General features: G+C 37.9%; 1 protein-coding gene across 1 annotated transcript in view; it reads left to right on the forward strand.

Annotated features, from left to right (window-relative positions):
- SLC9A9 (solute carrier family 9 member A9) overlaps window positions 1-27,878 on the forward strand; it is a 648,823-nt gene that overhangs the window by 47,463 nt on the left and 573,482 nt on the right. The window contains exons 3-4 of the mRNA XM_052640419.1: window positions 4,529-4,606; window positions 6,091-6,167. Coding sequence (XP_052496379.1) covers window positions 4,529-4,606; window positions 6,091-6,167 — 155 coding nt within the window. The remainder of the gene's footprint in view (window positions 1-4,528; window positions 4,607-6,090; window positions 6,168-27,878) is intronic.

A 27,878-nucleotide genomic window follows, 5' to 3' on the forward strand; every position in this document is an offset into this window, starting at 1 on the left:
TTATGTTGTCTAGAGCTGCCCTCCCTGAGCAAGCTTTCGTTGAAGTCTTTTATATATATTAAAAATGCATGCAAGTTTTGATTTTCACTTCTAAATATATCTGCATGCTTAAAATATTCAAAATATTTCAAACTACTTGCTCTGAAGTATAACTGAAACTTCAGGAAGCTGCCAGTTTCCCCTGTGGCTTGGTGAACCCTGGCCCAGTGCTCCCCGGTCAGACAAAGGAGCATGGTTTTGTATGCTGGTGCCCCATGGAGAGGCTTCTATTCATCCTTCAAAACCCAGCTCATGTGCTGTTTCAAGATCAATGCTCCCTGCAGGGTCAGCAAGCCCAGAGTGCTATCTGTCTTCTAAAGAACTCTGGATTGCAGCAGAGAAGGGGCTCACTAGATTTCTAATGGACAAATCATTGCAGATAAGCAAACACATTATTGTGTTAACTACTTTTATTTTTCCAAAGGAGTTGGGAATTGCCAAAATAATGAAGCCTATTTCTGAGTGCCAGCCTCTCTTAAACACTCCTAGATCTTGGTTTAAGCAATTATATTAGCCCGGTTCTCAACTGAAAAGCACACATTTAGTTTGCCCAGGCATACACATTTAGTTTGCCCCTGCATACACACCCTGTTCCCAGTGATATCCCTGTCACATTGATTGACACTGGGCATGCCTTTATTTCTTCTCCTGTCTCTGGAAAAAGGGCATAATTGCATCTGCCAGCTACCACGCAGGAATGCTGTCAGAGTTGATGAAACAATGTTTTTAAAAGGCCTCTTTGGAAGTAATATGCCACATAAATCACAGTCCCCCATTAAAGTGGTTATTTTAGTGCTTATTTAGTTAGTAGTTGCATAGAACACATACTTTTTCCCAGGTAATTCATGTTGAGTCACTGGATGCCTTAATACTTAGGCCCAAACAGAATTTTGTATCTATAACCTTCTGATGAACTTGAGAGCTGAACTTGGTAGCTTTCCTTTCTACTCTTGGAAGTTTTCAAGTTGATTATCTCTCTGAAAGTAAGTCTGGGCCATTCCTAGCCAAACACTCATGCATATCAGAGATAATAGATAAAGCTACCACATCCTTGTAGTAGTTGAACATATTGGTATTTTTCTGTCTCACACTATCTGGTATTTTAAGAATTGAATCCCAATATTTTTAAATCTCAGTTTTCATGAAGCATTCATAATTCTACCATTTGAGTTGCAGGTCTGTTGCTCCAAATTAATCATTCCTTATGTAGGGCGATAAACCATCTAAAAACCGAATGGTGTGAAGTTTTAAATTCTAGTACCTGTCTGTAAATATACTGTCCCATAGTTACTAGCCACAGAAAAATAAAAATTTCAGTCCCTCTGTTCCAGTAGTCTCCAGTTCAATTGCTCAATAGATCATATGACCCATGACTACTCTACTGGGCAGGACAGTAATAGAATACTTCCACCATCACATAAAGTTCTGTTGGACTGTGCTGGTCTCTAAAACTTGTATTTTAAGACTAGTGTATTTAGCTGAAAGATGTTTAACTTTCTGTCCTTCCAGTTCACACCTGTCTTAGATTTTTTTCCCCCTCATACTATAATGAAAAATTTTAATTGTTTGGGCTTTTAAACCAGTCTCACCTCCAAGGCCATGATTTGAACACAAAGTTTGAGGAAAATGACATGTGGAACCGCCATCTGGAGGCTGGTGCAGTGGCAGATCCAGCCATTTCTGAGAAATTATCTGGGTTTGGAGTTACTCCCAGAACTCTGATTTAGCAGTTCCTAAGCTTATAGCAAGTCTGAAAGGAACACAAATCTGTTTTGTATATACAAATAAATCCTCGTACTCTGCATGCCATTCTCAGCCTGCCAGTTTCATCTGGCTGCTCCAGAAAATATAATTCAATAGCACATTAGTTAACCTGCATGCAGGGAATGGGGCACTCTGATTATTGAAATGTTCTGGTTGAGTGATTAACCTGATTTTTGCAGAAAAACTGCAGAGGCGAGGGATTTTCTGCCCAAGATGTTGTGCCACTGTAATCCTCTCTTCCAGATGATCACAGATCACAGCTATATGGTTTCACTCCTCCAGAACACAGAAATACATCTCTTTGCAAAAGCTTTCAAATATGCAATTGATAGACTCTTGAAGAGGCCTCAAAAATAGATCAATAATGGTGTTTTATATAATCTTAGGAAAAAGAATAAACTTAGAAGGAGAAGTAATCTCTTTGCCCAAATATTGCACAGTTGTAACACTAAAGAGTTCCTGACAATGGGGCTGGTGCTGCTGCTGCTAAGTCACTTCAGTCGTGTCCAACTCTGTGCGACCCCATAGACAGCAGCCCATCAGGCTCCCCCGTCTCAGGGATTCTCCAGGCAAGAACACTGGAGTGGGTTGCCATTTCCTTCTCCAATGCATGAAAGTGAAAAGTGAAAGTGAAGTCACTCCGTCGTGTCCGACCCTTAGCGACCCTATAGACTTCAGCCCACCAGGCTCCTCCATCCATGGGATTTTCCAGGCAAGAGTACTGGAGTGGGTTGCCATTGCCTTCTCTGACAATGGGGCAGTTTCTTCAAATCATATAACTTTAAATATTATTTCAAATATTTCATTTTCTATAGTAATGAATTCTTAAAAGTGCTTACTAGATGTTAGGCAATGCTGCAAGAGCTTTACAAGTATTAATTCACTTAATTTTTCTGACCACCTTAGAAATTAGGTATAAAATTTTTGTATTCATCTTAAAGATGAAGAAACATGAGAGGCACAAGAAAGCTATGGATGGGCCAAGCTGATCTACCTGAATGCTCACTGGTCCAAGAGGTTGTGGCGTCAGTTAGAGAATAACTAGGTTTATAAGTAGGCACCCAACTGAGTAACATGGCCCCTACTTCCCCAGCGTACCGCTTCCCAAATATTAGATGAGTAGAGTCAAGGAGCCAGTGTGGGGAAGGGAGAAGAGGGACTCTGGCCATGCTCAATTAGGCCCAAAGTAAATCGTGGAGTTAAGAAAAGCTTTTCTTAATTTTTACTTAAGTAATTCTTACCTGTGATATGTAAGGTTTTTAGGGATATATATATATATAAAATTAATTCCCTGGTAGCTCAGATGGTAAAGAATCTGCTTGCAACGTGGGAGACCTGGGTTTGATCCATAGTTGGGGAAAATCCCCTGGAGAAGGGAATGGCAACCAGTGTTCTTGCCTGGAGATTTCCATGGGTAGAGGAGCCTGGTAGGCTACAGTCCACAGGGTCGCAAGAGTCAGACACAATTGAGTGACTAACGTTTTCACTTTTTCATAATTCACTCTATTTTAATAGATTTGACTTTCAAAGGCAATTAATTTTTTCCCAATTGAGAAAAATATATCGAGCAATAAGCTAGCCCTGGGAGGGATGAAAGCAACACAGAATTGACCAAGGCATCATTGTGATCCTTGATGGCTTCCCAGTCTAATGGAGAAAGCAGTCAAACAGAAACTGATAAACTATGTTAGGAAACATATGCTACAAGGGAGGGTACAGAATGCTGAAAGAGCACAGAAGAAAGTACAGTCGGTTTTGACTGGGGAAATCAGCATGCTTCAGAGATAAGTAGTTTTTGAGAATCAGCTTCAGAATGAGTAAGAATTCAGGCAAAAAAGTATAGAAAGTGTAGTTGTGAGACCTGTACGTCTGAAAGGTTTTGATGAGTGTTGTAATGGTAAGAAGGCCTTAGTGGAGAAATACTGAATGGCAGTGTGTGTGTGTGCGTGTGTGTGTGCACGCACGTGTGTGTGTGTGTATGTGTGCGCATATGAGAGTGAGAGACAGAGTGTGAGAGAAGTAGAGAAGAAGAAGATGAATCTAAGGAAGGTTTTAAAGATTAAACTAGTTTTCATTTTCAGACTACTCAGCACAGAGCATGTATTGGATTGAAGAATTTCTACATCTCATTTCATCATACTTCACACTAAGGAATTTTTGCCAAGTTTATTTTAGCATTTAAGTAAAAGCCAATAAACAAATACTAGAAAAATCCTGTTTCTCTTTCAAATGTGTTTTCCAGAGTCTGGGAAATATTTTGAACTTTGGAATAGGATAAAGTAGGGAAAACTAAGACTAAATTTCTAAAAATGTTTGATTTGGGAAAATTTTAAATAAATCCTGTCCGAAGCTAAAATGTGTGAATACTACCAATCCCCTCAACTAGAAAAAAAGATAGAATAAAAGCATTTAAAATATGAAGAATGAATAGCTAATCAAAATAAAAGCAAAAAATTTTCTTTGCCTAGAAAGGTTTCATTCAGATTTTATGTTGTTCGTATTAGCTACAGAATGGAACATAAGTTTTACATTTTAAATATTACTTTATAAGTTACACTCAATCATAAATTTCTAAGTTTGCATTTTCTCTTCTTTTCATCTCTACTAATAGCATGTTGCCATGTCTCATACAACTTTAGCAAAGGCAACTGTAACTTTTTTAAATTTTATTTTTATTAGCCCAAAAAGAGCATCTTCCTAACTACATATTTGTCTTTTTTGGCAGATGACATTTGATCCAGAAATCTTCTTCAACGTTTTACTGCCACCAATTATATTTCATGCTGGATATAGTCTAAAGAAGGTAAATATACAGTGATTGTTTTCTTCTTTTATCATTAAATAGAGAATCTTGCCAGCACTAATAAAAAGAGCATCATTTTATTTTACGTGTTTACCTATTTGGTAAAAATATCATTATCTTAGATTATGTGATACAGTTTCAAATCTGACATGCTTAGAATTCTAAACTTGCTCTGTCCAGTATACTGATTGATAGTCACGTGCAGCTATTCAGCCCTTGAAACTTGACTAGTCTGAACGAAGATGTGCTTTAAGTGTACAATATGCACTGGGTTTTACAGGCTCAGTATAAAAAAAGAATGTAAAATATTTCTATAATATTTTATATTTATTTCATGTAGAAATGATAATTTTTGAATACATTATATTATCAATGTTCATTTTACTTTTTAAAAACTTATTTTAATATGACTACTAGAAAAGTACATATGTCATTTTATTTTTTTATCTATGTCATTTTAAATGACATATATGGTTTACATTATATTTCTAATGGGCGATATTATTCTAGATGATTATAACCAAAGAGTTTACTGTTAATTAACATTGAGTTTATAGAGAGAAAGTTCACTCTCGCATTTTTTGCACTTGCGAAACATGACTTATGTGTAGCCTGAACATGTACATTTCCTAAGTTAGTAATTCACACCAAAGTCTACATGCTTGCCTCCCCAGGGCCAAAGATCGAGGCTCCAGCCTGAATGAGTTTTGAGACGCAGAGTTAATATGGTTGCTTTCCTGCTGCCCACCCCTGACTCCAGAGATTTCTAGGGCTCTCCTCCCTTTGGCCTGTGGGCTTTAGCAGCCTTTACTTGTTCAGTACAGACTTGACTTTCTTGTGTACTTTGGGCTCCCTCTTGCTGTCAGTTCTGGCTACTTAGCTACCACTTACAGAACTGGAAGGGAGTTTTTCCAAGCAAGCATTTGAAAAGATTTAGAAAGCTGGATTTATTCCACTCATCCTTCTTCATCCCAGCCCCAAGACTAAGCATCATTTTGTGTGATTCATTAAAATAAACTGTTGTAGGTGATTAAGGTTCGGTTTCATCACTTTCAGAAAAACAGTAAATCAGAGATCCAATAAAAGTCAAACAGCAACTTAAATCTTTTAGAACAGTATATTTTAAGTGCCAAAGGGGTTTCAGTGACAACAAAACTTCTTAAAAACTCTGTCTTCCTTTAATCATTTCAGAGTCCTGCATGACCATTGCCTCAATCCCTTCCTCCTCTCTCAGGGCCAGCCAGTTCTGGCCTGTCACTTTCCAGATGTATCTTTTCCCTATTTGTTGGAAACCTCTGTCCTTTACAGTGTAAATCAGTTATCTTTGTACAATAAGGCCAGCAACTGAGGCTCCAAAAACAAAATCGGCCTCAACAGTGAGGAAAGGGAGATGCTGTGAAAACACATGCATTTGTTTTTATTTCTTGTTATGCTTAGAAGAAAAAATCTGATGTACTATATGAAATCTATCTTTTCCTCCCCAGAGACACTTTTTTCAAAACTTGGGATCTATTTTAACATATGCCTTCTTGGGAACGGCCATCTCCTGCATCGTCATAGGGTAAGTGACATTTGGAGCTTAAGTTCCAGAAGGCTGTGGGGCCAATCTCACATTTCCTGGCCTCCCACTATGTGGGTGAAATTTTTTTTTTTTTCAGTATATCACATCTTGACACTTTTTTCTGACTCAGTTCCAAGGCTTGCATGTCTTCTGAGAAACACAAGACTTCAAATCAAAGCAAACTAGAACTAGATTGTTGGATTTTCTCTATGAGTTTTGAACTTCTGACTTAGACAATGTGGCTAATTTGGTTTGAATTATGTGAAGCACATTGCCTGTTTTTTGGCTTAAATAATGCAGATAAGTACACACTGTATTCTTTTTCCATCTTCTTTGCAGGATCTTACATGTATTTGACAGGAGTACAATAGTAATATATGTCAGGGGTTTTCTTTCTAAGGGAAAGTTAACAAGAGAGCAGTCTGAGACAGACATTTCTAAATATCAGCAGAGTTGTTTAATGCTGGGATGGCTTTTTGGTCGATACGCTGTAGAATGCAGACTTGTTTTTTTCTCATTATATTTTATTGGTTATGCTGTGAGCCCCAGACTCTGGCTTGCAGCTCATCATAAAGCAGAATGTGGTACAAAATGGTAAAGCCAATCCAATTCACTTCTAATTCTACCCAGTACATTAAATCTCCACTGTAGAAAACATATCCAGCTGCTCCGACTATGATGGTGTGGATGTCTTAGATTGTCTAATACAGCCAGTTGTCTAATACAGCCAGTTCTACCCTGAAATTTTACTGCATACAGCTGTTATATCCCTAAAACAAGAAACTGAGGCTAAAAGCACACATTAGTCACTCAGCCAGCCCTTTCCTTATGAAGTGTTTAGTGTGTGTCACTGGAAGGCTAAGGAGCTATCATTACTTGGACCTGAAAATGGGGAGTAGCGGGGGTTATGTTGAAATCGCTCTTAAATTTTTATTGGTTCAAGCCTAGAACAACTCAGGCTACATTATATGAAAATGTCCAGCATGGTTAAGTTAGTGAGGAAGCTGAAGATTTTAACAACTGAAGCTGGAGGCTTGCAGAGATGTAGCCTGGGGAGCCTCATAAAGTCTGGACAACTAAGGGGTCTATCAACTGTTTGTGATTGAGAGTCACAGTGCATTGGATCCTTCTGGAAGCTTGTTCAAGGGAGGGCTTTTCTGTTCTGTGCGTATGCCATAGCTAAATATTCAAACTTCGAAGCTGGCAAGGGCCTCAGAGATCTGTGTGATTAAACTCTTCTTTCTGAAGACGAGAAATGTAGCATCTTAAAAGGCTAATTAATTGTTTCAGTCTCACCATCTATAAGAAGTAGGACCTTGGTCAGGACAAAATTAAAAACTGTTGCTCTTGATCCAGCAGCCCTTGCTATCACCCTCTCTTTATTTAACAATTTATCTTTAATTCCTACACATCCCTAATCATTGTTCCTATACATCGACTCAAGACTCTGAGATGTATGAACTTTCAACAGATACTTATCAGTTTATAGCAAACATTGATTTTTAGCAATTCTATAATATGGAAATCTGAAATTTATAATAGATCTAAATTCTAAACTTGTAGACAATATTATCAAATTATGGCATAATCAGTTTCATTATTACTCTGTTTCCTTGCATAACTAACTTCAAGTATACTTGTTTGTATATTTACATAACATGCTTTTGCTATTATTAAAACTCTATACATCTATTTTTTAAAGCACAATATATATTGTGTGTGTGTGTGTATACTAACATGCATGCATTGTATGTAATTGACTTGTTCTTAAAAATTTCAGTTCAAGAGATCCAGTAATATGTTTTTATTGGAGCTGAGAAACTCTTCTAATTGATTTTGGAGGCTGCAGTTAACCATTTATAATGGACAGTGATTTGAGTAAGATGTGCAGCCCTGGCAAAACCTTTAGAACCATGTTCTTTGCTTGAACAACAAAAACTTACAGGGTGCCTTCCTAATGTGGATTAGATTAAAATTCGGAAGGGATAGATAAGTTAAAGATTTTAGGATCTTATACAAGTAAGGGAAACGCTTAAAGAGCTTTAGCTCGAGAGTGACAAGATCAGATTTACACTTTGGGAAGGTCATTCTGGTGGCCATGTGAAGTGGGAAAAAGGCACCAAGGGGACTATTTCTTGAGACAATTTCCAAGCTAGGTTGGAAATGATGAGGGCTTAGAATCAGGCAGTGGCAGTAAAGATGGATATCGAGTCATCAATTTGTTGAAATCCTGAGAGAATGAGGTCATGTAGAGCAAGTATGTGGAGTGAGAAAGGTAGGTATCTGGGCAACAGCACTATCTGAAAAAGGGGAGAGGTGCCCACAAAAGACTAAGAAGTACTGGGCCAAATAAACAGGAAGCAAACCAGCAGGGAATGTGTCTGGAAAACAAAGAATAAGGTAGATGGAGGGTGGAAGTGTCTAACACGGGAGTGGTCAAGTGGGACAGACGTAGATATCCATTGGATTCAATCCCTGGGAAATGATGGGTGACTCCACACTTATGCTATGGGCAGAAGTAGAGGAAGAACATTGGCAGGTTCAATTGCTTAGGGAACTGTATGATGAAAATCAATCATTGTTTTATGCTGCTCTCCAGATACAATTTCAAAAATTTTGAAGTGAAGTTAGTGGTGGTTTAGTCACTAAGTTATGTCCAACTCTTGTGACCATATGGACTGTAGCCCACCAGGCTCCTCTGTCCATGGAGTTATCTAGGCAAGAATACTGGAGTGGGTTGCCATTTCCTTCTCCAGGGGAACTTTCTGACCCAGGGATCAAACTCACATCTCCTGCATTGGCAAGCACATTCTTTAAAACTGAGCCACCTGGCAAGCTCCAGCTTAATTAATAGGTATGCTCAAAACAGTCCATAAGCAGCACCTAAGATAAATTTTATTTATGCTTGAAACAACTAAATTACATAATAAATCCCATGACAAACAATATGGGTCTCTTAGATAAAGAAATCCCCTATTTCCTTCTTCAGGGCATCTTCCCAACCCAGGGACTGAACCCAAGTCCACTGTATTACAGGTGGTCTTCTGCATTGCAGGCGGATTCTTTACCAACTGAGCCACCAGGACAGTCCACTGAAGGAAAGGCACACACTTAAATTCAGATCAAAATGATACTTTCATAATTTGGTAACTCCCATTTTGTGAATCACTCCAATTTAAACTTAAATCTTAGAAAACAACCAGTTCTATTCTTCTGATAAATTAATAGTGACAAGAACAATACAACAAACATTTATTGAAAGCTTGGTATGTACCATGCCCTTTTAAAAAGTGCTTTACATGGATTATTTCATTTAATCCTCCAAATAATCCTATTAAGTAGATACTATTATTACCCTCATTTAACAGTTGAGACAGCTGAGGTTCAGAGAGAATAACACAGTATAAGTAGTAGGGCTGATATTAGTAACCAAATAGTTTGGCTTCTGAGTCATATTCTTCATGCCAAAAAATTGCTTTACTTATATTTCTATTAGCACAAAAACATTTAAAATATTAAACTAAAAAATAAAATGGTAGAATAAATATTTACTAACATGCCACATGTTTCTTTATTTATCCCCTTAAAAGTTCTCGTAGACATGAGAGATTTTTATCAGGAATCCCATCTAAAAAGGTATCCACATTTTTACGGGGAAGAAGGAATGCATGAGTTTATGCAGATATATTCATCTTTGGATAAAATAGGCCAGAGGAGGGACTGAGGACAATCAGTTAGAATGGGGGCTGAGAATAATTTTAAAAAGCGGGTAGATCCTGGGTAGTGATTTTGTGAAGAGGGATGAAGAAGTTGGATTTTACATACTATCAAGTGTGTTAGTCCTGGTGGGTATTAAGAATATTGTGCAATTTTCCATGTTGGAGAGTCAGTCTCACAGAGTGATGTAAGAGAATGTGGGAACTGGAGTGCTGGAGAGTCAGCTGACAGATGCCCATGAATCTCAGGATCAGAAATGTATGAGGATGTGAAGATCATGAAGAGTGATCATGGACTATGCATGAAAACTCAGCTTGTGGGCCATGATCTTCTGCTAGTAAACCCTGTAATCAAACTATAGGTTAGCGCTAGAGCTGAACTCAGGTGTTCTATAGGATTTGAGATTGTTGGGTCCAGTAAATGAAAAAGTTCTTAAGTTTTATTAACTTCATTTCATTTAAAAAATTAGAGGTAAGTCATCTTTCAATGTACATGGGGAAGTTTAACAATATCCCCCTGGAAATAAAGTCGAAGAAATCTTTAAACATTTTTTTAAGGTTAACTTGTTTATCTTTTCTAGTTGTCTCCCCCATTTTACCACTTAAGAAATATTTAAAATATGTCTCTGCTTTTAAATACAATCCACGTATTTGAATTATTTTGCTGTTCACTTCCTCCATCTCTGAGAGCTCTTCCTTTGCTATTGACTCAGTGTCTCTACTTTCATGGTCCCGTAGGTGGGTCATCACAATGCCAACCTACCTACTGTTTACTGGCATCACGTACATTTTTGTCCTAAGAACTGATCAGTGTCCGTGAAACACTTCTTTAAGAGAACTGAAAATGATATCCTTTCCGCTTCTCTGTTAAGGACAAATGAAAACAAATACCACAGTTTAAAAAAAATTTTTGAAAAAGGGGGTATGGATCTAAATGATAAAGAATGGGCTGTTAATTTTAAGAAAAGCTCGCTGTTTAAATTGCATTCCATGTGCCAGACATTGACCTATGCTTTTTACAAGTATTATCTCATCTTATTCTCATAGTGCCCCTATGAGACAGGTACTATTATCATCTTTCTTTTACATGCAAGGATGCTGAAGTTGAGACTTACTCAAGGTTACACAGTAAGTAAATGGTAATAAATGGCACAGCCTGTCTGACTTGAGAACAATACTCTTAGAGTCTCTTTGTCCTCCTCCTAAGATGATGCATTATATTTCCTATAGTGTTTTGCAATTAATAATTATATATGCAAGACAAACCAAGCCCTCAGTAATTTCATATTTTCACATCTATCATTGTTGCCCTTTAGTCACTCAGTCATGTCTGACTCTTTGCAACCCCATGAACTGCAGCATACCAGGCTTCCCTGTCCTTCACTGTCTCCCGGAGTTGCTCAAACTCATGTCCATGAGGCAGTGATACCATCCAACCATCCCATCCTAGCAATTATGAAAAATATGAATGTTTGATAATGAGCTATGAATATAACTGCAGTGTAGAAATTGAACCTGTCCTTTCTTACTGGAGATGGAGGGATGGGATGACTTCATTTTACTTCCTTAGAATTGCTGGATTTGGGGTAACTCACTCTGGAAAACCTGGATTCAGGTGTGAGGTTTTTATATTATTCATGTCAACATTCTTCAGGAATGTTGTTTTACCTGCTGGACTCTCTAATACACCACAGAAGCGTACCTGACACTACCCTCTTGTGTGATCGTGCCTGCTGAGCTGGGGCCTGTAGGCCTGAGCACCCATGGAGCCAGTTCTGGAATCAGTGTTTCTCTGTCCTTGAAAGGGATAAGGTTTGTTGATGTTCAGCAGTCTCAAAAGGCTGACTCCTAAACCTAGAAGAAGGAACGACGGTCTAGAATCAAAACCTGAAGTATAGTTCATGGATGGAGGCCAATATGTCAGTGCCTTAAGCTCTAACACTATAAAGAGAATGATTTAGAGCGGTTCTTAGTTACTAATCCAGTTCTTAATCCAGGAAACACAGACCATTAGATGTGCATAGAAGGACTTCAGCAAGGCAGTCAACCCCCTTAAATCATCCATGAATTTTTTATGAGAGAGAGACTATATAGATTTCACTGTTTCATCAGCTCTGCTAGGGAGTTGCAGTCCCCCAAAAACATGTTTTTCAAGAACCTAAGCAAAGAGAGAGCTGGGAAAGGAAGGATTTTACACATCTCCATATTTAATTAGAACTGAAGAATTCTCTAGACTGCATTCAGGGTAGCTCTAAAGTCCAAAAATATGCGTGCTATTATTTTATCTGTACTTTAAAGTATTTTATCTGTACTATAGAGTAATAAGAGAAGGCAATGGCACCCCACTCCAGTACTCTTGCCTGGAAAATCCCATTGGGGGAGGAGCCTGGAAGGCTGCAGTCCGTGGGGTCGATAAGAGTCAGACACGACTGAGCGACTTCACTTTCACTTTTCACTTTCATGCATTGGAGAAGGAAATGGCAACCCACTCCAGTGTTCTTGCCTGGAGAATCCCAGGGACGTGGGAGTCTGGTGGGCTGCCGTCTATGGGGTCACACAGAGTCAGACACAACTAAAGTGACTTAGCAGCAGCAGCAGCATAGAGTAATAACAATAAACCAACTATTAGGTATTTGCCTGTGTTCCCAGACTTGGTGGCCATTCTGTATCCATGCCTAAGACTGGAAGGGCCGGTGGTAAGGTCTACAAAATGATATTTGTTTTTACAAATGAAAAATCATCTCCAAAGCAATTGTTCCTTATAATTTTTGGCAATTTAATAGGAATGATATCAAATTCTACTGTAGTCTTTACTTTTATTTTCCTGATTGTTAATGAAATAGATTATATTTTCATATGCTACCTGACCAAACTTTTTATCCATTTTTCTAATGAGTTGTTTTATCATATTTTTATTGTTGTTTTATCATATTTTCATTATTTTGCATAATTTCTTTATATATTCTACATGATAATCTATACTTAGTTACAGATGCCACAAACATTTTCTTCCAGTTTGTGTCTTTTGCTTTTACTTTTTTCATGATTCTCTTAATGAACAGAATTTTAAAATTTTAATGTAGTTAAACTTATATTTTTTTTCTTTTATGGCTAGCATTTTAAAATTTTATTGACTAAATCCTTCCTTGCCCCCAAATCAGAAAGATATTTTCTTCTAAAGTGTATTAAAGTTTTACCTTGTGCAGTAAGTCCATTTTCTGAAATAGATTTTTGTGTAGAATATGCAGTAGACATCTAATTAATTTTTTTCTTTCTCAAAGTGACAACTAATTATTCTAACTAATTATTCATTTATTGTCCTGTCCCACTTTCCCCCAAGATCTACAGTGCCTCCTGTACTATGTGTTGTGGTTTCTGTTTGGGGCCATTAATTCTTTCTAATTGATCTCTAATCTATCCCTGCACCAGTACCACACTGTCCTAATTATGATGGCTTAATAATTAGTCTTTATATCTTAAATGGATACCCTTCTTCATGAGTACCTTGTCTATTATTATTTCTTTACTGTAGAACATAAATGTGTTCCAATGTTTACATTTATGAGTAAATAATTTTAAAATTCATAAATACATTCGTACATACTTTGTACATATTTGTATATCTTATATTTCTGAGTGTTTTCCTTAGGGACCCTCTTGCACACATTCACCATATATAAAAATGTTTGTATCGACATTATTCATAATAGCAAACACTTGTAGACAACTCATATTTCATGAAAAAAGGAAAATAAATGTGTATATATATATATAATATTATACAGCACTGAAAACAATGAAATAAATAAAACTGATGATGCCCATGTAGGTGAACCTTGAAAACAATGTAAGATCAATAAATCAGGTCCCATGTTACCTTTCTATAAAGTTCATAAATGACCAAAATGACCAAGATTAAACAATATTTTATAAGCATACATGCATATAGGTGAGAATGCATATATGTGTATCTGTAGCAGATAGGGAATTAAGATCACAAAATTCAGCAAAGTGGTGATTTCTGGGAAAGAGGGAAGAGAATGGGATGGAAAGAAACACACAGAGGAAATAAGTTATTGGTAATATTCTGTCTCATGGCTTGAAGTGGGTTTCCCAGTAGTCAGTATACTCTTATCATTTGTAATTTGCACATATCTTCTATATATTCTCCTGCATGTGTTAATTGTATTGAAAAGGAAATAAAAGGGAAAACAAGTTGAAGGGGCTATCTAATAGGTTTATGAATATAAGCAGCTTGATTACACTGCTCACTTCATTTCTGGGAAACTCTGATTCTTCTATTGTTCCTCCTTGTGTGTGTTTTAATAAGAAGAACTCTGGTTGGCAGGCAATAGCAGAGATGCAGAAGTGCCAAGAGTGTATTTGCCAGTATCCCCTGGTTAATTCTTATCAACTACAAAGCTCTCCATTTTCCCTCTGTCTTATCTATCTCCACCTTCTCTCTTGTTTCTCCCTGCTCTCTTCCCCTCCTTCCCAACCATGTTTTTCTCACTGTCCCCTGAGACTCTGGGCTGCTGCTCTCTGAGACTCCATTTTCAGGAAGCTGCAGCCCAGCAGAGCTCAGGAGGCTGTGGTGAGTGAGACTAGGAGGCCCCATGCCTTTTCAGTGCGTTCATTTACTCTCTGGATGTGGAACTGGCACAGTAATAGCTGTCACTGCTGTCGGAGAGAAAAATAAATAATGCTGCTGCCCTGACACAGCCACATAAGAAAAAAATAGTCTCTAATCTGTCAAGTACAGCCTGAGCTGCTTAGCAGTGTGGTTTCTCATATCTATATCACAGCAGGCACGGGCTGTATTTCTGAGAGCAAAGAGAATAGTGAAGTTTATTAGGAAAAGAAACACAAGGCAGGATAGAGGGGACTCTGGAGAAATCAGAGATGTAGTTTGGAGGTATAGAAGGTGATGTCTTATAGCCATATGCATTAGTCCATTTAATCCTTCTATCACAAACCTGAAGTTGTGGGCAGTAAGGATGACGGCACAGGACGGAGAAAATAAATAGATTCCAAAAGGAAGAGAAATGTGGAAAGTCATGTGGAAGGAACAGAAAGATATGTGAGATTGTTGACATGAAACAAGAGAAATGTCTTATAATAAGAAAGTATAAAAATAATTCAAACATACTCTATTCTGAAAAAGAGTTTACCTGATAAGTCTCATTATTAAATAACTCATTCTAAAGATCCTAACTATGGGATTCCTTTTAAATGAAATATTTAATTCTTTGAATTATCTAGTTTATCTTCATCTCCAGGACCCTCAGGTACAATGTCAAACATTTTTTTCAATTTGACCAAAATCTGATGGAAGAGCTACCGTAAAGGTGGCACACATACACATACCCCACATCACATGCAGAAAAATGTTAAAAAAAAAGCTAAGGGAACTGTATCAGTTACCTATTGCTTATATAACAAACCACTCTCCAAACTTAGTGGCTTAAGACAGCAACTGTTCTCTGTATGCGTGCTCAGTCACTGCAGTTGCACCCAGCTCTTTGTGACGCCATGGACCATATCCCACCAGGCTCCTCTGTCCATGGATTTTCCAGACAAGAATACTGGAGAGTGTTGCCATTTCCTCCTCCACAGGATCCTCCCAACCCAGGGACTGAACCCGCATCTCCTGCATTGCAGGTGGATTCTTTTACCACTGACCCACTGGGGAAGCCCATTAGTTCATAGTTACGTGGCTCAGCCATTTAGGTTGGAATCGGTTGGGCAGTTCTTAGTTACTCATCTGAGGTCATTCATGTGACCAGTCATCTGGGATTTGACAGGGAAAGGATGGTCTAATGTGTACCTCCCAGTAGGCTAGCCATGGCTTCTTCCCATGATGGTCTCAGGGCAGTATTCCAAGATGGCGGGAACTGAAGTGTAAGACTCTTAAGGCTCAAGACCAGAAGTCCTTCAGTGTCATTTTCACTGCACTGGCTTGGTCAAATTATCATAAGAGCAGCCAAGACTCAGAGCAAGGGGAAGTAGGCTCTTGATGCAATATGTGATAAAGTCACATTACAAAGGGATATTATATACAAGGATGGGAAAATTATTGTGGTCATTTTTGTGATTAATCTGCCACAGGAAGGAGCTCTAAAATATCTTCAAGATAAGAGCTTGCATTAAAAAATGGGGCTCAACCCATTGCTATTTACCTGAAACTATCACATTGTTAACCGGCTATACCACAATACAAAATAAAAAAAGTTTAAAAAATGGGACTGAAAATTTGTTATGAAACCTGTGGCTACGAAATGAAAACATGGTGGTGAATTGAGTTGACCTTACAAGGGTTAACTCATCAGCCTCCTCTGTTAGGCTTCCTGATAGCCTGAAACCAGTAGCAATGAATATGTACCCTGATGATCTGAGTAACTTACGAAGAAGCATCTTATAATGTTCTTGGTTTGTGCATAAAATGTCTATGGAAAAGTATACATAAAGTTCAAAGAAAATAAAGCAGAGAACATGGCTCACTAAGATTTTATGATACCAAAAAAATGGCATTCATGGAAAATTGAGCTTTCCTCAGCTAGAGTGGGGAAGTATGGAAAATTTTTATTTAACTTGAGAATTTCAGTTTCTCCTTTGCCCACAAGTGATGCAGAAAATGTGGAGGCAAAGATGTGGCCGTGTTATCTGCAAAGGCGGCAGTCTCTGCTGAGGCAGTTTCTCTCATGACTGCACATCCTTGTGAAAGGCTGTCATGTCAACCCTGGTTTGTATCCATGTTTGTCTGGCTGGTCATGGTGCTTTGGGAAAGGGTGGAGCTTTGGGGATGACTAAAGCTCGATCTTGGCAGCTTATTCATTTTTCTTGCACAGCTTAAGAAAAAATAGGTTAAGGAGTTATACCACATGACCTTTATTGCACTTTTTCAAGGCCTTGAAAATTACCTTAAAATGAAAACGCACGAATTCTTTACTGACTATAAGCTCCATTGCCAAAACTGTCCAACTTTCCTATGTGCTCCTCCCCATGGTCCTTTCCCCGCATCCCCAGAGGTAAATCTTATACTGAATTTTTATTTATAGTTTTTCTATATGCTTTCAAAATTTATGAGAACTGTATCATACTTTATGTCATCAAGCCATTTCTTCTTTTTTTGCCCACTCATGATTTTTCTAAGATTCATCCATGTTATGGTTTTCAGCTGTAGTTCATTCACTGTCATTGGTAATATGCATAAGTGGGAATATTTCATGCTTTACTTATTTTCTTATTGATGGAGTTACTTTCATCTATGAGTGTTCTTATACAAATCACCTGCTGCTAAGTCACTTCAGTCATGTCTGACTCTGTGCGACCCCATAGACAGAAGCCCACCAGCCTCCCCTGTCCCCGGGATTCTCCAGGCAAGAACACTGGAGTGGGTTGCCATTTCCTTCTCTGATGCATGAAAGTGAAAAGTGAAAGGGAAGTCACTCAGTCATGTCCGACTCCTAGCGACCCCATGGACTACAGCCTACCAGGCTCCGCCATCCATGGGATTTTCCAGGCAAGAGTACTGGAGTGGGGTGCCATTGCCTTCTCCTATACAAATCACCTGGGGCCCTTGTAAAAGACTCTTTAAACAATGAACTTAGAGTGATATGTGCAATACCAAATTCTTTTTCCAAAGTAGTATTCCTACTCCAGCTGGTCCCGTTACTTCATGGCAAATAGAGGGGGAAACAATGGAAACAGTGAGAGACTTTATTTTCTTGCACTCAAAAATCTCTGCAGATGGTGACTGCAACCATGAAATTAAAAGATGCTTGGAAGAAAAGCTATGAACAATGTAGACAACATATTAAAAAGCAGAGACATTACTTTGCCAATAAAGGTCCATCTAGTTAAAGTTATGGTTTTTCCCAGTGGTCATGTATGGATGTGAGAGTTGGACTATAAAGAAAGCTGAGCACTGAAGAATTGATGCTTTCGAACTGTGGTGATAGAGAAGACTCTTGAGAGTCCCTTGGACTGCAAGGGGATCCAACCAGTCCATTCTAAAGGAAATCAGTTCTGAATATTCATTGGAAGGACTGATGCTAAAGCTGAAATGCCAGTCCTTTGGCTACCTGATGCAAAGAACTGACTCATTTGAAAAGACCCTGATACTGGGAAAGATTGAAGGTGGGAGGAGAAGGGATGACCAAGGATGAGATGGTTGGATGGCATCACCGACTTGATGGGGAGTTTGAGTAAGCTCCAGGAGTTGGTCATGGACAGGGAAACCTGGCTTGCTGCAGTCCATGGGGTCACAAAGGGTTGGACATGACTGAGTGACTGAATTAAACTGACCTGATTCCTACCAGATGGTATAAATGTTTCCATTGCACAACACGCTCACCAAAGCTTAGTATTGTCAGACTTCATGATCAATTTGTCCAGCCCTGTGACAATATCACACTATTTTAATTATCACTGCCTTCTACTAATTAACTCTTGATATTTAATAGGAATAATCTGCCCCACTCCCCACCACACACACCCTGCAATATTCTTCCGCAGTGTTGTGAGAGCTATTTGCATCTTTTTTACGGTAAACATTTTAGAACCATCTCATCAAATTCTTTGACTCACTGTATCAACATTTTGATTAGAATTATATCAAATCTATAGATCAGTTTAGGGAAAATTGATGTATTTATTATATTGTTTCTCTATTCTTAAATTTTGATATCTCTTTTTACTTAGGTTTTCTTTTTTAAGTCTTCCAATAAGAGTCTTGCATAAATTTTACAAAATTTATTTCTAGGAATATTATAAATTGTTTTATTTTCAACATTTTATTTTCTTAGTGTTACAATTTAGCAGTCTTGATGAGCAAGAAAATGGCCTAGTCCCAGCTGGCCTGGAGCTAACAGTCTGTAAGGGAGGCAGACATTCATGAGGGAGTCACACACACACATGGAAGAGCACAACTGCCGTGTGTGTGAGCAAGGAGAAGTGAAGGGTGCAAAGAGATCAGAGACTTGGAGGATCTGCTTGAGGGTTGGGTCAGGAGTGATATGACTGTGATGTGAGAGGTAAGGGGGCTGTGGGAGCCCACTAAGGGGACCAAGAGAGGCTTTTGGAAAAATGACCTATAACCTGAGATCTTACATTTATTCCAGAGGAAACCAGGAAAAGATCTGGGAGAAGGCATGCCAGGCAGAGAGGATGTTATGTGGGAGGCCAGAGTATGGATAGGAAGCAGTAGGAGATAAACAGGGAATTTATCCCAGGGACTTGAGACCTTGTTCTGGAGGTTGGACACAACTCTATAGGCTGTAGAGAACTACAGGAGATATGCCCTTTTATATTTTCACTCAAAGTGGAATATGAAAATGGGTGAGAGAAGGTCAAGATGGGAAGCAGGAGAACAGTTAGGAGGTGATGCTACTTTAAACCTGGAGACTACTTGGTTGGATTTGAGAGCTGCTTGGGAGATGAAATTGATAGTACATGGCTATTGCCAGATTTAGAGACATAAAGGCCATCGTGGTAACTGTCAATTTTCTGGCTTCAACCTTAAGCTCACTCTGAACTTGTCAAACCTAACACAATTTGTACCTCGTGTCCAAATGAGTGCTATCCCCTTCCATCCTTATTTTATGTTCCCTGGTAGAATTAAACTCTGGGTTATTATGCCCTTACTTATCATTTGGCTGACAAAGGGGTCATAGAAATGACAAAAGTTACAACAAAAGATAGTTTTTGGTGCATTTTCTGTTGTTGTTTCTGACCTTGAACTGACCATTCTGCATTTATTATCTCATTTAATCTTCACAGCAAACAGCAGAGATGGTTAATTTCTGTTGTTCCCTTTTTGTAAGTGAGAAGCTTACAGCTCACATAGCTTAAGTAACTGTTCCAAGTGACTGACTCCAGTGCTTGTATGCTAAACTCATCCTTGTAACTTAAGTTTCATCTTTGAACCTGCAGTAGCACCTGGAGCTTGTTAGAAATGCAGAGTCTTGGGCCTCATACCAGACTTTCTGAATCATAATCTATATATTGAGCTTCCCTGGTGGCTCAGACAGTAAAGAATATGCTTGCAATGCTGGAGATACAAGTTCGATCCCTGGGTTGGGGAGATCCCCTGGAGAAGGGAATGGCAACCCACTCGGGTATTCTTGCTTGGAGAATTCCATGGATAGAGGAACCTGGCGGGCTACAGTCCATGGGCTTGGAAAGAGTCAGAGATGACTGAGCAACTAACACTTTCACTTTCAATCTGTATGTATATTAATGAAGTAAAGTGAAAGTTGCCCAGTCTTGTCCGACTCTTTGTGACTCCATGGACTATACAGTCCACGGAATTCTCCAGGCCAGAATACTGGAGTGGCATTCCCTTCTCCAGGGGATCTTCCCAACCTGGAATTGAACCCAGATCTCCTACACTGCAGGTGGATTCTTTACCAGTTGACCCACCAGGGAAGCCCAATATTAATGACAGCCCTGAGTAAATTTGTTATACCTCATTTCCAAACCAGTAGTGAAATTTAATATCTTACTTAGGGATTTAGTAAGAATAGGCTATAGAAATCAAGATGATTTTAACTTATGCTTAATCCATCTTACCCAGGTGTCATTGAAACTAAACCAAATTAATTTTAATTTCATAATTTATGTCCTCAAAATTTATATAGCTACCTATGTCAGTGCACGTGTTCAGGGCAAATATTGTATGTGTGGTATGTAGAGTATAACTGGTAGATTACTCTTAGTTGGGCACACAGAGCCATCTCAGTGAGAAACGCTGAATGTTCTGGTTTAAGAGTTTCAGTGTGGGAGGTGCTCAAGCTGATTTAGCAATTACACTCTGATGTCATTAAAATGAAATGGCTCCAATAAAAGGAATAGAAGTCAATCTTAACCACAGTTCTGAGATGCTTTATTGCTCTATCTCATCCTTACTTACTAATTCTCACGATGTGAGAGGTAGCTATAAAGGTTTCCAATAGGCAAGCTACATTATCAACAGAATCATGAATATGAATGATGATATCATTGTTTTAGCTTCAATGAGCTATTTTAAACTTGAAGGTCACTGCTACTGGATGATGGGTACCTATGATTTATTTTGACACAATTCTTGACTATTTGCCCTGTGGTTACACTTCCTTCCTCCACGTGATTTCAGCATCTATATGAATTTGACCTGCTTTTGACTGGATTTTTCTTGAAGCCTCTGTTCTAGTGTTTCGTGAAGTGGATTACTCAATCTTTTCTTTTAATTTCTCTAGGATACCATATCATTTGGTCCCCTTCTTTGAATAAGGTTTACAACTATGAGAACTATCAATTGTAGTGATGATAACTGCTTGTATTGAAGCAAGTTCTGTCCCTGGGTTGGGAAGATTCCCTGGAGAAGTACATTGCAACCCATTCCAGTATTTTTGCCTGGAGAATCCTCATGGACAGAGGAGCCTGGTGGGTTATAGTCCATAAGGTTAGAGAGATTCAGATACAACTGAGCATGAGCACCTCACTGAATATGTGCTTTGTGCCAGTTACTGAAATGCACTCTACACACATTAAACTTATTCATTACTCTAATCCCCCATTTAAAGATTTTTCTCACCACAAGAATATATATTTGTTTTTATATTCTTTATTAAAACAATTTTAATTTTTCCTTAGGATGTTAAGAAGTCTAGCACAATACTTTTATAAATATTCTTATTTATAGAATAGACTTTTGCTGAACTTTTGCTAATATACAGTAGAAACTTAGGGTTCTTAAGGAAGAAAGTCCTCAAGGATGAAAAGAATGAAATCTATTATAGACTAGACTTTAATAATAATGTATCAATATTGACTTATAGTACTGGAAACTGGAGGAGAGTTAAGGGGTATATGGGCACATATTTTGAGTTTTTTTTTTTTTTTAATACTTTCTACTCAATCTTTTTGTAAACCACTCAAAAAATAGAACCTATTAATTTTTAAAACATCCACATTATTAATCTCTTATACAATCTCTTTCTTTTATAACACATAAAATATACCAAATATTTCCCAAGGCCCCAGTGGTTCGATGTTGGATGAAAACTAGAGGTTCTTATCCTTCTCTGAACCTAGGACTCTAACTCTTTTTGGCTCCTGGACTTTAAAAGCCCACTCAGCCTGTTTTAATGGTACCATCTTGGTTTACCAGTTTGGCAGTGGCCCTACTACGCTTCATCTCTATTACAGTATCAGGGGTCCTAAGAATAGCACTAAAAGCTGAGTTCTTTATGGCTACTGGGAAACTTTTCCTCTGGTAAGTCTCCATTATATGGTGGCCACCTTCCCAATCCCTTAGAATAGTACTATGAGGATGATGCTTTCTTAATTGCCCAAGTTAAATCATATTTCTTCTATTATTTTTGTTTTATTTTTCACATTTTTGAATTATTTTTTAATTGGAAGATAATTGCTTTACAATGTTGTGTTGGTTTCTGCTCTACAACAATGTAGATCAGCAATAAATTTACCTATGTCCCCTCCCCTTTGAGCATCGCTCTCCCATCCCGATTCTCTGGGTGATCACAGAGCACTGAGCTGAGCTTCTTGTGATATGCAGCAGCCTCCCACTAGCTATTCATTTTACACATGATCGTGTGTATATGTCTGCGCTACTTTCTCGGTTTGTCCTACCCTCTCCTCCCCACGCTGCGTCCACAACTCTGTCTCTTCTTCTCTTTAAGTGTCCAAACTGCGCTGCTGACAAAGTCATGACTGAATACAAGCTTTTCATGGGAGTGATCATGATGTATCATCAGTCCCTGATTGACTGTGATTCACTAATCCCATTTCTCAAGATCATTTTCTCCATGGCCATGATCATAATATCTTCATTATGTTTTTTGGTTGCATGTAATGTGCCAATGTTTTCTTCCATCCAAAATAGTAACCATAATTTAATCATCTGTTCCTAATTGATTCTCTCTCTCTCTGCATAATGCGTGCTTTCTGTTTCAAAGTTTACTCATGTATTTAATTTTTCCTGTTGATTTGTACCACTTGGCTTCTGTTATTGGGCTCTCCTCTATTCAGGTAACCTAAGACTTCTAACATATATAGATAAATCCCTTACATGATTGTGAAAGCATTGCTTTTAATTTGCAGCAAAAGTGTATCTATACTAGGTTGTGAATTTAAGGCTTCTACTGGAATCAATAACCTGATTATTGATAACTTATCTACTGTGCTTCACAGGGCTAAATACAATTACAGCCTTATTCCAGCAGAGAGAAACTAAGACTATAGGAAAAGGCAAACAGTATCCTCTAAGAGTGGAAAGTAAATGGAGACTCATTTGGAAGAATGTTAGTGGTTATTGTGGATGGCGCACACTTTAGGAAAGCATTTTACTTTAAAATGACCTGTTTTCATAGGACTGATATGTTAAAAATATGGACAAAATTTACTGTTTTCATAGTTCCCTCCTCACAAAATGTATTCATTGGATTTTATAACAACCACACCAGACAGACAGGGATAGAAATTATCCTACTTTATGGATAAGAAAATTAAATTTGATGGAAAACTACTTTCTAAAATACATTTTCATTGGTATTTGTCAAAACTGGTAATGATACCTATTTTTTGTAATTCCTGCTGCTGCTGCTGCTAAGTCGCTTCAGTCGTGTCCGACTCTGTGCGACCCCAGAGATGGCAGCCCACCAGGCTCCTAGATCTCTTCAAATGCTTTTCATCCTTGGTTAAGGTCTATCCCAGTTTTGAAACCTACTCTCTTGTTGATCATTCAATACAACAAGGAAAGTTTGAGATTTAGAACAAACATGATAAGTAATAATAGTATATTACATATACTCTATGTATATATGCACATATATACACATATTATACATACTTATACACACACATACACACAGACACACACACATACACACCACATTCAACTTTTAATAATTTTTTTTTTTAACTTCCCATCAAGCCAGCTGGGATGTAAGATTTCTCACCAAAGACATCCCTAAGCCACATCCGGAAATGAATATAAATCCAGTGAAATTGTTTAGAACATTGGAGGTGTAATTTCATATCATTGCAAGAGTCCTACATTAGAAATAGTCCTGTGTTCACAGAGGTTTGGAGAACTGTATTTAATTAATCTCTGGAGGAAATTACATACACAGAGCATACAAGTCAACCACCATTAACTCACCCAACTGCTGCCCAAATTATACTTTTCAGGAGCTGTGCCTCTAATCTTTACTTAGACTCAACTGTTCTATTACTTCCACTGATGTGCAGTTTAGTTTGGCTACTTCTAATGAATAACTCTTTGTAAGCAAATTGATTTTCCTGTTGGAAAAAAATTACAGAAGTTTCCCCAAAGGTTTTTCTCTTTTTCCTTCTAAATTTAACTAACTTTCCATAAATCAGATTAGGGAAAATACAGCTTTTTAAAAGATATTTTCTTTAAAAAGTAAAGAGTTGCCAGATGATTTCCAACCCTCTTTTTTCTCTTCCTCCCTGCCTCCCAGATGGATATGTTTACAAGGGACATACTTAGTTAGGCATTGATATTCAGTTCCAAAAGCCGTTCTCTGACTCCATTCCTCCCATATTGAATAATTTCAGCATTCAGCAAGTTATGGGGTTTTTCTTTTAAAATTTACAAGATGAAAGGGACTTTACTTAAACCTTGAATCATTCATAGCTATTTAGATACTTTGAAACATATTTTGAGCAATGTTAGTACTCTTCAAACAATGTAGTTATGAGAACATATCAATTTTTTTACAACCTTGCTATAAGAAGAAAGACCATGAGCAAAATTCTACTGAAAGTGTTGTCTGCAGACCCACAGTAATCTGTGAGCTGAGTGCTACTGGATTGGGAGTACTAATTGCAAAAAGTGAGGCTAAGCATATAGGAACATTAACAGGCCTTTGATATCTGTTGAATTTAATAATAAAATATCTGGACTTGCATTTTGTGCAATGTAAAAATACAATTTATGGAGCATCTAATTTTTATTGTATTTTTTAAAATCAGTAGCAATAACTTAGAAATAAGTAATAAGCTAATTAATTAATACTCATTTACCACAGAGAGTTTAAGAAGTAGTGCTCAGGAAGGTCAATTCAAAGATGTCCTTATGGTAGGGGTATTTCATATAGGAAAAGAAAGTGGTTAGAAAATGATTTCTAGGTTATGGTTAAAAAGAAGTTTGGTTAAAGTTCACTGGGCTTCCCTGGTAGCTCAATCAGTAAAGAATCTGCCTGTAGTGCAGGAGACCTGGGTTTAATCCCTGGGTCAGGAGGATCCCTTGGAGAAGGAAATAGCAACCCACTCAGTGTTCTTGCCTGGAAAATCCTATGGACAGAGGAGCCCAATAGGCTATAGTCCATGGGGTGGCGAGAGTTGGACATGACTTGGTGACTAAGCCACCACCAAAGTTCACTAGGTGGATAACTAGTTCCTCAGAATAAATCTTAATTCTATTAAAGTTTAATTCTATTAAAAGTTTAAGAAAATTACTTAACCATTTTTATGAGATGGCATTTATTTTTATAGGAGATTTTCAATTATATATATATAATTCAGATAAACTTTGCTTCAAATTTTCTTTTATCAGAGTCAGGGAGGAAAGTCAGTTTTGCTGAATACCTGAAATCTAACTTAAGTATATTTCCTCCTGACACAAGCTTCCCATATTGAGTAAGTTTCTTTGAAGCAACTGGGCTTGCTTCATGTAATTCTGGCTATCCAGTTTTTACTGAAAATGGATGCTTTCCAGGAAGGGCCCAGTAGAACTGAGCTCTAGGCATGATCTCTGATGGGTACACCAACAACAGTCTAGATTTTTAAGAAAGACAGAATGGGGCCAAGGAAGAGGTGACAAAAATGCCCTTTAGAGACTTATCTGATTGTCCACTGGTTAAGATTCTGTGCTCCCAATTCAGGGGGCCAGGGTTGGATCCCTGGTCAGGAAACTAGGATCCCACAGGCTGCAACGAAGCACATGTGCCACAAGGAAGACTCACTGCAACCTAAATAAGGAAATAAACAAAATAAAATTATTTTTTTTAATGCTCTTTAGTAACCTCCTTGGTACCCCAAAGAACTAAATAAACGCACCGTTCACCAGGTAGATACTCAGTTCCTGAATGTTGTGAGTTGCTTCCCCCAAAAGAAAAACTTTATATTGTGAATATATCTTAGCTCTCTCTTAAGTGAGTTTACAAAATTCTTATGATGAAACGTGTTCAAAATTTTCAATTTTTCTAAAATGACAAACATACGAAGCGATGGTTTTTTTCTCAGTAGAAGCAACAATCCTACCAAGGTGTGAAATTCATTCATATTGAAGGGGAAACAAAATATTGCTTTAGAACATTCAGTTCAGTTCAATCGCTCAATCATGTCCGGCTCCTTGCGAACGCATGAATTGCAGCTCTCCAGGCCTCCCTGTCCATCACCAACTCCCGGAGTTCACTCAGACTCACGACCATCAAGTCCGTGATGCCATCCAGCCATGTCATCTTCTGTCGTCCCCTTCTCCTCCTGCCCCCAATCCCTCCCAGCATCAGAGTCTTTTCCAATGAGTCAGCTCTTCGCATGAGGTGGCCAAAGTACTGGAGTTTCAGCTTTAGCATCATTCCTTCCAGAGAACACCCAGGGCTGATCTCCTTCACAATGGACTGGTTGACATTACTTATAATTAAAAAAGAAATCTGATCTAGAAAATTATCCCCTCTCAATCTTTTATATTTCAGCATCTAATGATATTTATGAGACTTTTTGTTTTATTACTATGAATTTCAGTCTTTTTTTCTTCAAAGTCTCTAGGAGAAGTTATAATTATGGGAAATAGCTTTTATTTTAAATGGCATTATCCCTACTCTGTCCTTTTGAGAAAGAGAGGAGAAAACTACAAATTGCATTCCTTAGAATGGAAGAGTTGATTTTATAATTCTTTATAATTTATTCTCATCACCAGCCTAGCTGTTCAGATTGTTTCAGGTGTTCAGATGTTTTCTTATTAGTTTACAACTTCACTGGATAAGTCCATTAAATCACTTTGAAAAACATTTCAATACTACGTGAAACTCCGGGAGTTGGTGATGGACAGGGAGGCCTGGCATGCCGCAGTCCATGGGGTCTCAAAGAGTCAGACACGAGAGTTCAGTTCAGTCACTCAGTCATGTCCAACTCTTTGTGACCCCATGAACCGCAGCACACCAGGCCTCCCTGTCCATCACCAACTCCCAGAGTCCATTCAAACCCATGTCCATCGAGTCGGTGATGCCATCCAACTATCTCATCCTCTATCATCCCCTTCTCCTCCTGCCCTCAATCTTGCCCAGCATCAGGGTCTTTCCAAATGAGTCAGCTCTTCACATCAGGTGGCCAAAGTACTGGAGTTTCAACTTCAACATCAGTCCTACCAATGAACACGAAGGACTGATCTCGGGGAAAAAACCTTTTAACAAAATTTGATTTGAAGAGATGGAAAAAATCATACAATTGGCACAAAGATATACATAAAAGATCTAATGATGATCTTTATACCTGTTCGTTTTGAAGGATAGGATTAATATATAGCTTATTATTATATATGTTAAAAATCCTTTCAAACTATATTAAATATACACATGTTTTGAGAAAGCAGAAAATTAGTCTTTTTAAACTGTGATGTTTTATATTTAAAGAACATACATTTGAATTTTGAAGGTTAGATTTTATTTAGAACAGGATAAGGATATGTATTTTTTCAGTGTCCTAAGAGTTTACATATAAACTAGATTCACAGCACAAAACAAATTGATAAAGCTTTATATATCCTTTGCTTTTTAACCAAACACCCACGCCGAGTTGAAGCCAGATTTTAGCAGTGTTTAAAGGCAACACAGTGTGTTATTGTAAGTTTGAATTTCCAATTCATCTCAAAGTTATAATCTTTTGCCTATTGGAAAGAAGAACTGGAACTTCAAAAAGGTCTGTTTCAATAAGCAGATGTGAAAAGCCGTTTTGGTAAATTTATTTG

Source organism: Budorcas taxicolor, chromosome 1 (genome assembly GCF_023091745.1).
Source record: "Budorcas taxicolor isolate Tak-1 chromosome 1, Takin1.1, whole genome shotgun sequence".
NCBI classification, from domain to species: Eukaryota; Metazoa; Chordata; class Mammalia; order Artiodactyla; family Bovidae; genus Budorcas; species Budorcas taxicolor.